Source organism: Mercenaria mercenaria, chromosome 11 (genome assembly GCF_021730395.1).
Source record: "Mercenaria mercenaria strain notata chromosome 11, MADL_Memer_1, whole genome shotgun sequence".
In the NCBI taxonomy this organism is placed as follows: Eukaryota; Metazoa; Mollusca; class Bivalvia; order Venerida; family Veneridae; genus Mercenaria; species Mercenaria mercenaria.
The window spans coordinates 30,506,040-30,522,081 of record NC_069371.1 but is presented as its reverse complement, the minus strand read 5'-3'; the positions used below and the strand labels follow the sequence as shown (position 1 = coordinate 30,522,081).

General features: G+C 33.7%; 1 protein-coding gene across 1 annotated transcript; it reads right to left on the bottom strand.

The window, feature by feature from the left end:
• Positions 1-3,515: 3,515 nt before the first annotated feature.
• On the bottom strand, positions 3,516-11,707 carry LOC123541526 (uncharacterized). The gene is made up of 4 exons (XM_053517061.1): positions 11,149-11,707; positions 8,853-10,307; positions 7,989-8,207; positions 3,516-7,751 (listed from the first exon to the last, which is right to left on the bottom strand). The coding sequence occupies exons 1-4, from the start codon at positions 11,213-11,215 to the stop codon at positions 4,627-4,629; spliced, it is 4,866 nt and encodes a 1,621-aa protein (XP_053373036.1). The 5' UTR covers positions 11,216-11,707; the 3' UTR covers positions 3,516-4,626.
• Between the last annotated feature and the right edge of the window lie 4,335 nt (positions 11,708-16,042).

Genomic DNA, 16,042 nt, shown 5'->3' with positions numbered 1-16,042 from the left:
TAAAGACATGCTGGATAATTCCAGAGAGTATTTAAATAAGTTCCAAAGTAATCACGCAAGTTATTTCCAAAACCCTGTTAAACCTTGAAATGAAAACGAAACTCAAGATTTGCATGTTTCAAGATATCTACACATTTTCGTTGTTGTTGTTGTTTTCTAGCGATTAGGAGGCCAGTCACTTAAAAAAAAAAAAAGACCTTTTTTCAGCCAGCTTAACAAGGAGACATAAAAGTTTCATTGAAAAAATATGGTACATGTAATAACCATCATACATTTCTTACAATTTGCTAAACTGGCATAACAAAGTAACTTGTGAGATTAAGTACTGCACAAAAATGAATAAAAGAGCTTATATCTGTTTGACTAGCTTAACAATGAGACAGGTTTAGTTTCTTCAAATAAATATTGTAAAAAGCATCCTTCATTTTCCAATATTTATTTGTGGATGGTGGTCAATCATTGCTAAGCCACATTTCATTAATTTTTTCAGTTTTCATACATTCTGTTAAGAGATTTAATTAAGGAACAAAAGAGTCAATACACAGAGTTTGATACCTGTCGGAATGAACATTTTATCAATTTATATGAAAATTGGGGATTACCTCCCTTTAATATACAAGTATTTCAATATGGACTATTTCTGTAGATTACAATATAATCTTCAGTTTTACATTTTCGTTAGATGACTGTTTGATTATTCAACTATCTAAAAAACAAACAAAAAGTTTTAAATTAAGGTGTATCTTTGGAATTCCTATATTTCAATCAGTCTTGGTTGCATAATCGCAACAGGTAAAGGGAGGTAATAATTAAGATGAATTCCCTATGAATTTAAATAAGGAAATATTAGTCAAAGTTTTGTCCAAATTTACACAATAGTGTTTATACTCACATTATTCCTTTGGCAAAATATATTTATTAGATTTATATCTATGCCTAAATAATGCTATCTTGGACAACCAGGATAGGAAAATCAAATTTTAGAAATAGTTTCAGTGAAAACCTAACATATACTAAAACTCAGTCAACACAAATAAATGTAAATGATTAGTTGCTAATTCTGAACTAGCCTGCCCATTTACCAAAGCCTAATTAACCACATATAAGCCAGCATAATGAATGAATGAATTTCTAGTACATGAATTGATATAAAATTTCCAGTGGACAATTGTATAAAAAGGTGTATTTGTATTCTTAACTGTAGGCTGGTTATAAGATTATTTCGCTATATTTAGATAACTTACAATTTCTGTTCTGTCTTGAAATAGATAAAGTGTAAACCATGCATGTCCAATTTCAATTTATTCATATCCACTTTGAATAAAAGCAACACAATGCAACAGATATTTATGAAATAATTTATAGCAAAAAACTATTTTAACACTATTTATGCATGATGGGTTGTTAAACATCCTGCGCAATAATTTCATGAGTGCACAGCCTGGGTGAAATTATTTGTATGATGTATTACCGCCAGAGTGTACAAATATCCTTAAACACAATTTTGATATCATTCATTTTGATTTCTAATACGCCATTACAAAATAAAATAAATACAAAAACTTTACATTATCACACATTAACATGACATCATTCTAGCGAAAGTGTTTTAACAGAGACAAGCATATTAGATTACTCCATATACATATATATATATAACATCGATGATTTCCAACGTAAATACCTAAAAGCATTGATGTTTGTACATGAATGTTTAAAGCAAACATTTTCACAGTGTCTTTAATAACCATGTGCAACTGCTTACCATATAATGGATGAGTTTGATAAATCTTGACAACAAAAAATTATATTTTTCCATTGAAATAAGCGAATTCATGCAAATTTCTGTGTGTTAACTTAGATTACAAGCTACTAAATGTGTTTTGCTATCAGTTCATGATGAAATCATTAATATATCACTAGTGAACTCTTAATAATAAATTAATATATATACATATATATTATTTCATCTAGATAACTATTTACTTAAACCATACAACAATTATACATTTTAATGTCTTTCAAGACACACACTAGTATCTGTAACTTCAACTATCCAGTTTTCTCAGCCAAGCGAAAGGTATATTTGCCACTCCACTGTCGACATCATACTGGACTCTGGCACCTGAAATATTTTTTAATCATGTAAAGGATGTTTTGTTTTATTTCACAAGTAATATAATATGTAAATAATATTCAAAATAGTTGAAATACAAGTAAATTTCTATTACTGGAAGAAATTTGCTATGTCTGAAAAATTCAACATCATAAAAATCTGTCACAACTAAAGCCCTTTCATACTGACAGGGTCTGCCGACGATGAAAAATGGTGGGGACAGATGTCCCCTTGGTATGAAAAATGTGGGGACATTTTCAAAATCTTGGGGATAACAACTTTTGACCATATGGCAATAAAATAAGACAGTAACATCACTAAAACTAAAAGTCTTTTTTTTCAGTCCAATGATCTATACTCTTTGAATCAATTATGATCTTGAAATCTAGAGTCATTTCCCTTCTTGGTTTCAATGAATTTTCTGCACCCTTTGTGGTTTGATTTTGTGACGCATTTTCAATTTTAGAGGCAATTAGTATTGACAGTTTTTAAGCAGCCAACGGACACGCTTTCATTTCACCTGCCGAGACAGTGGGTGGAAAACGATTAACAACAAGTACTAGTCATAACAATGAATCCTTTTTCTTGTCTGCAGATATAGAAATGTAGCTTGAAATTTTTCACTGGTGATCAAAATCATATTTTTACTGGAAATTGTTCTATTCCAATATGGTACCATTCGTACTCAGTTCTGGTTTTCCCATGTGAACATTTGGCCACAAAATTTTTCTAACGCCACAACTGATGCTTCTATACCAATTTTAGTGCAACATTTATATTTTTTATGCCTGATTCTCGCGATATCACAGCCTCGGCAGAACCCTGTACTGAAAACTAACTTCAACCCTTGAACAGTGTCAAATAAGTACCGTACAGCTAAAGATTAAAAAATCTCACTGTTGTAATAAACACTGCCCATAACTGATCCCAGAATTCTGTAGATAAAATCACTGATTGCTAGAAGGGCACAGAAAATCAATTAAGCTTAACCTGGACCTTAATAGTAGAGGAAAAAAGTCTCCAATTAGAAATTGAACTGGGCCCGGAAAGGTAACAAAATGTGTCATATACCAAACTGTTCAGGACATATTGAAGTTTTTCAGAAGCCCGGCAGGTTTTTCTAGTTTTTGGTGCGGGCCAAGAAATCCAAGATGGCGTCCAAGATGGCCGCCATTCTAATAACAATGAGGGATTTGTATATATGGTACCATTAAAAAATTATTAAAAAACATAGTTCCAAATAAACTTTATAAAATATCTTTATTTAAAAAGTGTAAAATAAATACATCAATTTACCTCCTACTCAAGGTCAACATCAAGGTCAAATATGAGGTCAAAGGTCAAAATTGCCGAAAAATTCTCCCCTCTACCACAAATTTTCTTTTATAATCTGCAGAAAGTAGCAGTCAATCCAGTGTAAATGATATAATCTGGGACATAAACATTAGGGCTAACTAATAAAAAAACATTTTATAAATATTTCTTGTGTTACCATGGAGAAATCCAAGATGGCATCCAAGATGGCCACCGTTCTATAACATAAAAGGAATGGTAAATAACCGATCTGTCTCATTTAAGTAGTAATTAAAGTTAAGAATCGCTTGAAAGTAATACATAAATAAATCAGGCAAATGCATTTGTGATACTTTCACAATCATACAAGATAAATGTCAAGGTCAAACTAAAGGTCAGAAGGTCAAATGACCTAAAATCGACTATTTAGCTCATGATTTCTTAAGTAATGTCACGATGAAAGCAGAAAAATAGTAAAGTTTTTGATTAAGGGATAATATAACATGTAGGCAATTAGAAAACAAAGAATTAAAGGAATTTCCAGTTGTGTTGCCATAGACTTTAACCTAATTTGCACATTTTATAAGTAAATACTTACTATAATTTACCGAAAAAGAGTGTTATAAGTACTTGATTGTATTGTATTTTGTACCAGATCTTTAAAAGGTAAAAGGAGCAAAGGTCAAAGCCATTCAAATGTTAAAAAGGGCAAAATGTCCAAACAACATGAACAAACACTTGTCAACTTTATTTGTTTACAATATCAGAAAATTAATTCAGTTTCTTATACATGTATAGATATGATATAAAAATGCTAGTGTAATGTAATTAAAATTCAGATTCAATTTTAGCAGATATTATTGAATCAAAATACATAATTGTTAAAAAACCTCGCAAGTACTGAAACTAAATAAATGTTTAAATAATGTATACATCAACTAGACATTTTCTTACACATTTGTTCTATGCTCTGCTCAATCCCTAAATCACCTTGATTATTTCGCAATTTAAGTACTTTATTGTTTGTGATAGGAATTGAATTTTAGCAAACCAGCAACATTTGTATTTACTAATATATGTATATAGAATAAACATTTTATTAGAACCATCAAAGAGGAGGTAATGAAGAAACTATGTGTACTTCATGGAGAGCCAAACTCAACTCGTAAATGTACCTTAGGATCATGAACTCACGCTACACGTTAGTTATTGTACCTTTAATCTTGAACAGCACATGAAAGATATGTATATATGTTTTTGCAACAACCAACGTCATCAACAAATGCCTTACACTCACAAGCCGTTGTGCAAGGTTGTTCAGCAGATGCACAACAACAACTAGATTCACAAAGATCCACACAGTTACAGACAAGGTCACTTAGTAGTTCTGGAGCAGCTGCAGGTTGTGCCATAAACTGTGGGACTGCTAGCCCTGACGTTGCATCAGTTATATACCCTAAACTGATTAGGCTTGGAACGACAGGACTTTGGAGCAAAGCACTTTTCCAAACAATCAGCTGTAATAGACATCTCTGCAGATGTAAAAGGAAACTATCATCTGTTGGGGGTAACCGCCTCGGACTTACAGATTTATTTTTAAGAACCTTTTCTACTCGTAACATAGTCAAAGAGGTGCAGTTTGGCTGCCCATACAATTCGCCAACAAATTTAGTGCAAGCATTGATCTGCACACTAGTCAAATCCGGGACATCACCCAAACAACCCATACCCTCGAATAATGATGCTTTGCTCATCATTAATTTAAAAGCAGACCTTTTGCCAATGCCAAAAAATGAGCTGCATGTATCACAACCTGTGATACAATATACAGGGAGCAGAATATGTCTTTGCTCTGGGGACAGCGAGACAAAGATTTCATGCACTGGGATATATCTCGTCATATCGGTATGAATAGACTTTCTGCCAGTCCTGAAAAACACTCTAGGAATAGTGAGAGCATTAAAGTGATGAAGCAAAAGAAGTAAGACATCAGTGTCCGGACTACAAATTGTTAGTGTCTGAGCCCCTTCATCAGCAGCATACTTGGAATGAAGCAACATTTTAGTGTCCGCTTCTTCTTGGTTTGTACATAGATCAGGAACATAAGAAACACATTCAGACGTGATGCTCAAGACTTTATCCTCTAAGCCCCCACTTACAACTACTGTTTGTCCCGCTTTTAAAGTAGTAACTGAGTTTTGTGCAAGATACAAGGTGTAAAACTTGGTAATCTCCTTTTTAAAGTTTGTATTAGAAAGAGACTGCTTTACATCTACAATTTGCATTTCTGGCTGAATTACAAACGTTTTACAACCAGACTGATCCTCACCCCTTTTCATCCTTGTCTGAGATTTGGCGCTGTTATCTAAGTAACTGTCAAAGACTACATGGACATTTGTGGAAGTACTACTCTTTGACAGAATGAATTGCCAGAATGCATCAGCCATTTCTCTGTACAATTTAAGGGATGCATAAACAGTCTGAAGCATTTGAACAACTGCCATACCGTCATAAATAATGCAGTCAACATTACCTACAGATCTTGTAACTTTTTCGCTTACCAGTTCTTCCAGCTTCAACATGAAATCAGCTTTCTTTGTGGAAAGTATTTCTCCTGAATCAGTAAAGAGACTCAAGGGTACTGGTGCATTTTCAAAAGCCATAACCCTTTTAAGTGGTACTTTCTTGAAAGAGTTGATAGAAAGAAGGCGTAAATACATCTCTTCTCCATTGATTGGTAACTCTTTTGATTCCAGTCTGATACGTTTTGGCTTTTGACTCATTGTTTTTGTATTTGCCTTCGGGACAGGATCATAGAAATTCTTACCTGGCACCATGACAAACCTTTCCTCAACAAACTTATCAAGACATTCAGAGCCTTTTTGAAAACAATTTAATAAACTCCTTTCAACTTCAGGTTCCATCGAAACACCGGTAGCAAAATTTACAAGTTTGTTAGGCGGGTCTTCAATACAAAAAGGGTCTAGAAATGCCTGCTCAAACATTACCTGCATTTTTTTAATGTTCTCATCATAAGTCTTCCTGTACGAAGGATTGTCAGTGTGATGAGACTTACCTGTAGTAGCTTTGTCATCTCCATCATCTCTACCAAGACCCTTAGAAGTAAAGGTATTAGAGTACATAGCAGTCATAGGTCTGGCCAAGAACCATCGGCATAGTGCATGATCTTGACGAGTTAGTCCGATTATACCTCCATTTGACTTTAGAGATTTGTTTTCTGTCACTTCAAGGCAATAATCGAACCACACAGAGTTAAACTTACCATCCCTTAACTTAGTTACAAAACTACCACTTGAAAAGCTGTTCTTCACGTCCTCAGGCAGTGTTTGCATGCTAAGAACCATATAGGGCATGTATTTTGCATAAACAGTTCTGTTTGATGCAAAAAAGAAAGGAAGGAATACTGACTTTGAATACTCGTAAACCTCCCACTCAGCATGCCGAGAAGAACTTAAGAACAATTTGAATGGTGTTGAAACTTTCATCAGATAGTCATCCCAGAATCGGAATGTTGGAGAGAGCTCCCGGCCCTTCATCCTAAATTCTTCAAGTAAAGGTGCAACAGAAGTGTCAAGAAAAGACAACACATCTGACAAATCCCCACTGTGTGACTGTAATGGGCTACCATCATGAAAAAGCACATTGCGAGATTCACACCATTTTTGGAAGTTGATAAGGAGACGAGCAGTTAATACTTCATCAACCATCAAAAGAGCAGAAATACCCCTATCGAAATCTTTCCCTGCCAAAATCTGTTTGACTGTGTTTCCTGCAAATACCTCAGAATCGGACAAAAGTTCTCTCAAACCAGCTTCACCATACAAAAAGCCAACACCTGCAAATACAGCCATTAAGAAATGCATTCCCCCTTCCATCGGGATAACACCACTCAACTCTGGCTGCCTTGCCCAAACAACTTCCAGGGCTTTTGTCAATAAACCCATATCAAAGAAAACGGGACAGTTGCTCTGACCAAGTGCATTCATTTGCTCTTTAATACGTTTTAATGTGGTGTAGACAGTGTTGTAATGGGTAGGAGTTGACATTATAATTGGATTAAAAACAACATCTGAGGACTCAGCAAGCTGGTCTGAACTTATCTGAGACTGAAATATCGTCCAAGGTGGTGTTTTTTCAAATCTATCATCACAAAACAAATGTAGACGACTTAAATTGTACAAAAGTTCCTTCATTTTCATGACTTTTGCTGCCTCCGGTTCTGGAAGTTTGACCTCATCTTTGCTTGAAGGTGGTGAACGAAAATACGGTCTTGGTCTGTCGTTTGGCTTCTGATATGTGAGCACTGAAGTGAGGTTTCCACCTGAAAATGAAAATTAACAAATAGAAATGTAACCATAGCTTTTCATAATCTTGAAATCTGGGCAAAACTACATGTCACTAAATTCGAGGCAATACTATACCCATGTCTTCGACTTAAGTACATCTGTATTTTGAGAAGATTCGACTTGGGCAATAGAGGAACTTGCCAACAGTTGCAACAGATACTATATCAAAATATTCCATAAACTAAGTCAAACTTATTTTTATAGACCAATACCTGGTAATGAAGAACTATCAATTGTTTTTTCTGGTATTCTGGTTATCCTCTGTGCTTTGCCAATTCTGTTTGATTTAGGAGAGACAAGAATTGTTGTCATGGCATGAGTGGTGTTTTTACCATCTTTTGTGTATTCGTTGTGGTCCCAATTGTCGCCTGCTGCAATAATAAGCTTTCCTCCATCCTCGTGATGCATGATATTAGCAGGAACTAATGCACCTGAATAATAAATTTGTTATTTATTTATTTATCATTCTAATATGCTTGTCTCTGTTAAAACACTTTTACGCTAGAATGATGTCACGTTAACATGCGGTGACGTCAAAGTTTTTGTTGCGACCAAGAAAGACCGCTTCTATATTTTATCTATTGTTTTAGATTAAGGGCATATTAGAATCGAAATAATTTATAGCACAACCGTGTTTTAACACCATTTATACACTCGGGTGGAAATACGTCATACAAATAATTTCACGAGAGCTGTGTGCCCTTGTTAAATTAATATGCCCGACGTATAACCACCCATCGTGCATAAATAGTGTTTAAACACTCTTTTGCTATAAATTATTTCTTAATTCTATTAATAGTTATTTATTTAAATATTTGTTTATTAGTATTCATTAATAAACTATATCTATGGAGCATATACATAATAGTATAACTTTGTATTTAGAGGGTAGCAATGGTTTCTTGACAGATTGTGTTGGTATTAACAACCGTTTTAACATAATTTCTGTTAGAGGTTTTTTTTACTACTCAACCGCGACAGTGGTCATGTTGGTATACCAACAATGGGAGAACCAATAGTATTCTAAGCAACATTGGTTGCGGCAGTTGTATTTTATTTTATAATGAGACAATTACCCGATTCTGTCGTTGTCTGTTTGCTTGCCATATGAACTGCTGCAGATGAAAGGAAACAGCGGACTTCTGAATATGACATAGTATATCCTAATACATTCAGGTCATCAATGAGCTTTCGACTGCCATAAAGATGGTGTAGGTGTACAGACAAGCCAAGGTGTTTCGGTGTTAAAATAGATGTTGATGCATTGATGACATCACAACATAGTGCCAGTATCTTTGGATTAGGCTCTAAATCTGCATTTATATCAGAAGTGTTCTCATATTGTTTTTTATTGGTAACCCAACAAAAAAACTTGTAAATGTCATCACTAACAAATTTCTTTTGTTCCTCCAAAGAAGTTTCTTCATAAGAGAAGTATTGTCCATCTAGCTTTTCAATCTTGTTTATTCTCTCTCTTAAAATACCAGCTGCTCTATGAAGTATAAGGTCATCGTCCTCGGACAAAACAAAACTGTTTGAAAGTGATTCTTTTGTTACATTTTCTTCAGTTATGGTAGACAGAAGCTTCCCATACTTGCATGCAGCAGACATAGCTTCTTCAAAGCTTACAGACGAAGCGCATACAATTGTGTTATGACCAGGTCTAGATATAAATTTAACTTCTGGCCAGTATTTGTGAAACAACCTTTTAAGTGTTTTGGTTTTGATAGTATCAATTAATAATCCCTTTTCTTTGCATAAATTTAAGAAAGAACATTTTACTTCTGGTACTTCAAAAACTTTACCATTTTGCTCAATGTCTTCTTTCAATGTATCTATCAACTGCAAGGTAACTGTGTCAAGATTTTCTTTTTCAGTTGAAGTGCCTACCTGTTTCTCAATTGTTTTCTTAAGGTAACGGACAAGGCAACCCTTTTTTCTATGGTATCTGGCCTCTGCTGCGACTAAATCTCCATTTACACTGATAAGGCGTTTCAGTAGTGATTGATCATTTTTGCTTTGTGCAACTTCTAAAACCTTGGAGTACATAGAGGATGAAGTATTAGTTGCTGACTCAACCAGGGACCAAGTTGATCGTTTCTTCTGTAAACATTTTTCTCCGCAAATAAAGCAGCACTGTTTCCAATCAAAAGATTGTTTACAGTCTTTTGATCTTGTAAAAGTCTCCGAAGACGACTGAATACAACAATCTTTATCTGACTTCTGTAACTTATTTTGATATAGCGGACGCAAAAAAGCAGACCGACAGCTTTTATGGTATTTCACAACAATGTTTCCATTTCTGATTTCATGTTCATTATCAAGTAGGTAAGAGCTTGTTTCATCATTAGTTCTTTCTCTACAGACTTCAAGCAAAGTTTCGAGGCCTTTAATATCTAATGAAGTTGGTTTTATATCTCCAAATTGTTCGAAACAAAAGCAACAGCTATGTTGAGTCAGGCTTATTTTCCGTTTCTTTGATAAGAATGTTAACTCGGCCATTCCCCCAGTTTTGATTTCGATGAATATTTCTGAAAATTTAAAATACTAGAATCTAAATTCAATTCATTGTCATTAGAATTCTTTAGAAACTTTTTGAGTCTAGCAACAAAAATAATAAAAACTTGCTATATAAACTGTTTAAATAGTGGGCCAGACTCATACTTTCTAATGTTTAGCTACACAAATTTAAAATGGTCATAATTTTGAGATTTTTTGATAAAAACTGCATGTGTGACCATTCATTTTCTTAGTTAGGAAATAATCTAGGCGATGGGATAGGTCTCGAGAACGATTTCTAAAAAAAGTTGTTTTTCGGTATTCTTTATTACAAAGCCGGTTGGTGGGGTAAAACCTCTATGATTGTAAATGGACACTCCTACGTGTACTTGTCGGTGTAATTTAAATACATCAATACATAAACATAATTTTATGTTCTTCATTTGCTGCAGAACATCTTTCTACATTGATGGAAATAATATTTCTTATTTCCAGAGTTATACTACAGGATTGACCAACCAACCGGCCTATGATATTGGAGAGAAAATGCACCATAAGTTTATTAATAACTCGTATGTGTTCTTTTTTCTGTATTACTTACAGTCATCCAAAATTCTGGTATAGTTTTGTTTATTTTTACATTTTTGAAACTTTTTATTTAAATTTTCCCTCCTTGAAAAACTTTCCGGTGTTAACATAAACATTTCACAGGTGCTAAGGTTCTTTTTTATATTGACGGATACTCCTACTTGGAAAGTATTCTAAATAAGGATATAAACAAAAATGCTTATTGTATAAATCATTTTTTTATAGTAGAATTTCATATTAATAAGATGATTTTATATGATAATATCAAAATGGAATAGTGCTTACCTTCAAATTTCTTAAACAGGCAAAAAACAGTCTGTTGGTGACTTCCTTCAAATATGTCTGTTTCCATGGCAACCAGTCAAATTCAACTAAAACTATTGTTTCTGAAAATCTACGACACTAAATAAACTACCTATGCAATAAAAAAGCTAAAATATTTTGTAACCCTTTTGAAATAAAACAAAATTTGAGGTAAATTACGAAAAAAGTACAATTTTTGACCTTTTGACCTTGAATTTGACCTTGAAAATGACCTTTCAAAGGACGAAAAATATATAGCATGAGATGCTCTTATACAACAAACACTTTTCATATAATTATTTTATTCTACTCAGTTATGTTCCTTTTTTACATAGAATATAACAAAGGTGCCTCGATGTTTGATAAACGGCGGCCATCTTGGACGCCATCTTGGATTTCTCAGCCCGCACCAAAATCTAAAAAAACCTGCCGGGCTTCTGAAAAACTACAAGGTACCCTGAACATTTTGGTATATGACACAGCTTGTTACCTTTCCGGGCCCAGTAATTCCTTATGGAGGCCTCTTTTAGAAAATATTTCCTCTACTATAAACTGAGATTCAATTGAGGTTAATTTTGTACCCTTGTCATATTGAAAAGTTCAATTAAATTTTATTCAATCATCTAACACATACCATTTTTGTTAAGCTTTAATACTCTAGCACTGAGCCAGTTCTCACCAGTCTCATCTATCCACAGAGCTTGAACCTTCTCGCCATTACAGAATTCATCAGCCTTTTATGAAAGAAAAAAAAACAACAAATTTTATTCTAACACTTAAATCTTCATCCATTTGAATACTAAATAGGTACACAATCATAATAACAGTAGATTAGGTCAAGTAGAAGAAACAAGCATGCAGTAGTTATTTCACAAAAGAAAAAACTGAGTGAACTTGCCTGTTATATTTTTAATGAGCAAGACAGAATATTCTATAATGACCAGGATATATATTGTTTTCTAACATCAACAAAACTGCCAATTTCTGGCACAGTAAACAGACTGAAGGAAGGGCAAAAATGCACCATGTCTCATCACTGACATTTAGCTTATTGCAAGTTCAATCCTTCCAAGGTCAAAAACTATGCCCTAAATAAAGTATCTTTCACAGAGTGAACATAAGATGCCATATTCCTAAAAAGTAGTGTTATCACATGTGAAAATACAAGAAATGATGTTCATGACTTAACACCATTTTGATCTTACATGTAAATACATTCTCGTGTTTAATTTACTCATTTTTCAGTTTCTAACAAGTGAAAAGTATTTTTCTTATGCAAAGATACCTGATACACACTTTATAACTTTTCTTATTCCAAACTTTGCTTTTTGCCATTAAGATATTTTAAAACAAATGTCAAAGGCAATGATTTGACACAATGTTAACTCATATGCATTATTTCATTGCATATCATAATGACATAAGCAAAGCAATTAATTTCAACCTGTGATTTCGAGGAAAAATTAAGACAGATTCCATACACTCAAATCTGTAAGTACATACAACTTAACATATGTAAATCTTAAGATATTTACAGACTATTTGTTAATATACAATTTTGGTAGACGTGTGTACATTATTATGAACCATGCCATTAAATAGGTAAAATAAATATGAATAAGATAACGTTAATTCCATGCAAAGTATACCCTTCTCTTAAAAAAGTTAAAAAAAACTTGAGACAAAAAAATCCCACTTTGTTAGTTTTTTTATGCCAAAGAACTATCAACCATTACAGAATTGTCCTTATTTTATAGATGCAAATAAACTGGTTTTTTACATGTCCTTCGAAATAATTGACTTGGGCTGCACCCTCGTGAAAATATTATGCCTGGCGTTTAAGTTAAATAAATTTTTATGTTTTTTTTTCTTCAAAATTTGGTTACTTTTCTTCACAAAATACCTAATACCATTTTTAGTATGATTTAAAATACTGGTATGTTTTTTTTTTCAAAGTGAAAGCTAGTACAAAATGTACTAAATGTGTTGCATAAAGTATGTACATACCACCATCAGAGTCTGTGCTGCTAGACTGATGACCAGAGCTGCTATATCCTGAAAAAAAAAAGAGTGGAACTATATATAACCAGTAACACAAAATTGGATTTCTAAATATTGAATTAATACATTGGTTTCTTCATTTAAAATTTTAGAACAAATTTTTTACTGTTCTCAATTAGGACAAAAGTTACAATAATAACAATTAAACTTGTCTCTATTCAACTTTAATTTTATTAAATGAAATACTAAAGTAGGTTTAAAACTGTAATAAGAACAGTTTTTATTACAAATCTCATTCTTCAAATATTAGAAGCTGACTTTTTAGACACTCTGCACCAAACTTCTGGCTAGATTCAATTGATGTCCAATTTTTGCTATTCAAACTGCAGAACATGTGACACTTAGCCCTTACATGACTGATTTTGCCTTTGTGACTAGTGTAGATTATGATCAAACTGCCACCTGTGCTGTCTGTTGAAGATCTGCGTTATTCGCCATTAAGTCAATATCTATTTTGTAAAAATCCCTTTTAACAGATAATGGTACTATCAAAACTGGAAGATGGACAGGTTTGTTAAAGAAATGTATCCGGGCAAGGGTTAACAGCACTTCTTTAAATGATTAAATATATGTCATAGGACAAACTGGCATCCAAGCAGATCTGGAATTGGTCTGTGCTATTCCGAATCTGCCTAGGCCAAACTGAAATTCCAAACTCCCTAGAATATTTCATAAGGTATCTGGCTATTAACCCTAAACTATGCTAAATTTCTATAATGAACATGTCCATCATTTAATTTGGACAGTACCATTAACTGTTAAATGGGGTGCTTAACGTAAGGATACTGACTGTATGGCGAATAGTGCAGATCTTTATTAGACTACAATCGTTACAGAGGAAGAATCATCCAGATCCAGCATGCTTAAGAGTTAAAAAGAACAGCTAGGTTGCTATACTCATACATACAAATTGTGTCACTAATTTTTAGTTTGACCAGAGGCAGCACATTCAATTGTCCATATCACCCAGGTTGTCCCAAATCTTGTACGGACAAGTGAAATTTGACCAGAATTTACTATATAACTGTCATACGGATAAGTAAAAACTAGCAAATGACAAAATGGACAAGCAAGTGAAAATCAGATTTTGCCGCCCCTGTTGACTATTCGAAGAATAGGGGAGCTATCCTACACACCCCGGCGTCGGCGTGAGCATCACACAAATGTTAAAGTTCACGTACCACCCCAAATATTTTCAAAGTCCATTGAGATATAGCTTTCATATTTTGCATACTTGTTTACAATCATGATCCCAGTCTGTGAAAAGGAGGAGGCAACTATGTCAAGCATTTAGACTGAATTATGTCCCCTTTTCGACTTAGAATAAATGTTAAAGTTTGCGTACCACGCCAAATGTTTTCAAAGTCCATTGAGATATTGCTTTCATATTTTGCATACTTGTTTACCATCATGATCCCAGTACAGAATTTTACTTCAATGTTGTAATTCTTTTCGTAAATTAAATGGGAGTCCTGGTTTGTTTTTATCTTGAAATAAAGTTCAGAATTGCCTTTTCTCTTTTCAGTGTCTAATTCGCTTGTGGACAATGATTCAGGGGAAGATCTGTCTAGTAGTGGAATAGAGTCAGAAGATGATAGAAGTATGTATCTAAATTATACTGTGTATATGTTGTAGGCCAAATTGGAATCTTGGCAGGTCCGGAATAGGTCTTGACCAATTTCAGATTTGCCTAGACCGTACTAGAATTCTAGTTTGACTAGATCAGTTCCTGATCCGCCTGAGGCCAAACTGTAATCTTTTTTATGAACTTAAGAAATATTTGTAATAGAAGAAAATCAGTGTTCTTGCAAGTTTTTTAGCTCACCTGTCACATAGTGACAAGGTGAGCTTTTGTGATCACCCTTCGTCCGTCGTTCGTCCGTGCCTCAACAATTTCTTGTCTGCACGATAGTGGTTTCATTTATGATTTTATTTTAACCAAACTTGCACACAACTTGTATCACCATAAGATCTCGGTTCCTTTCTTGAACTGGCCAGATCCCATTATGGGTTTCAGAGTTATGGCCCCTGAAAGGGCCAAAATTAGCTATTTTGACCTTGTCTGCACAATAGCAGCTTTATTTATGATTTGATTTTTACCAAACTTGCACACAACTTGTATCACCATAAGATCTTGGTTCCTTTCTGGAACTGGCAAGATTCTATTATGGGTTCCAGAGTTATGGCCCCTGAAAGGGTCAAAATTAGCTATTTTGACCTTGTCTGCAAAATAGCAGCTTCATTTATGACTTGATTTTAACCAAACTTGCACAAAACTTGTGTCACCATAAGATCTTGGTTCCTTTCTTGAACCGGCCAGATCCCATAATGGGTTCCAGAGTTATGGCCCCTTAAAGGTCCAAAATTGGCTATTTTGGATTTTGCAGCCATATAGAGACTTCGTTTATGGTTTTATTTGATACAAACTTCCAAAATATCTTCAACAACAATAAATCTTGGATTCCATGACAAATCAGATCCAATCGTAGGTTCCATAGTTATTTTATATCTGATTACCTCCCCTGACTTTAATAAATATGGATTTATATCAGTAAATACTTACAGGACTTATTTGAAATTTCATTATTGTTATGAGTTGGACTGAGACTATCAGGATAGATAACTATGTACTGATTTTGTGTCAAATTACCTCCCTTTATTTCAAATTAAAATGGGTATATCTCCGTAACTAATGAAGATACTGATCTGAAATTTGATTTATATCAACAGATTTATTTGGCAGATCCTTTTGTTCATTTATAATGTTATTTTTTTTAATTACTTCACATTTACGTTACTATAAATAGCTTATTTT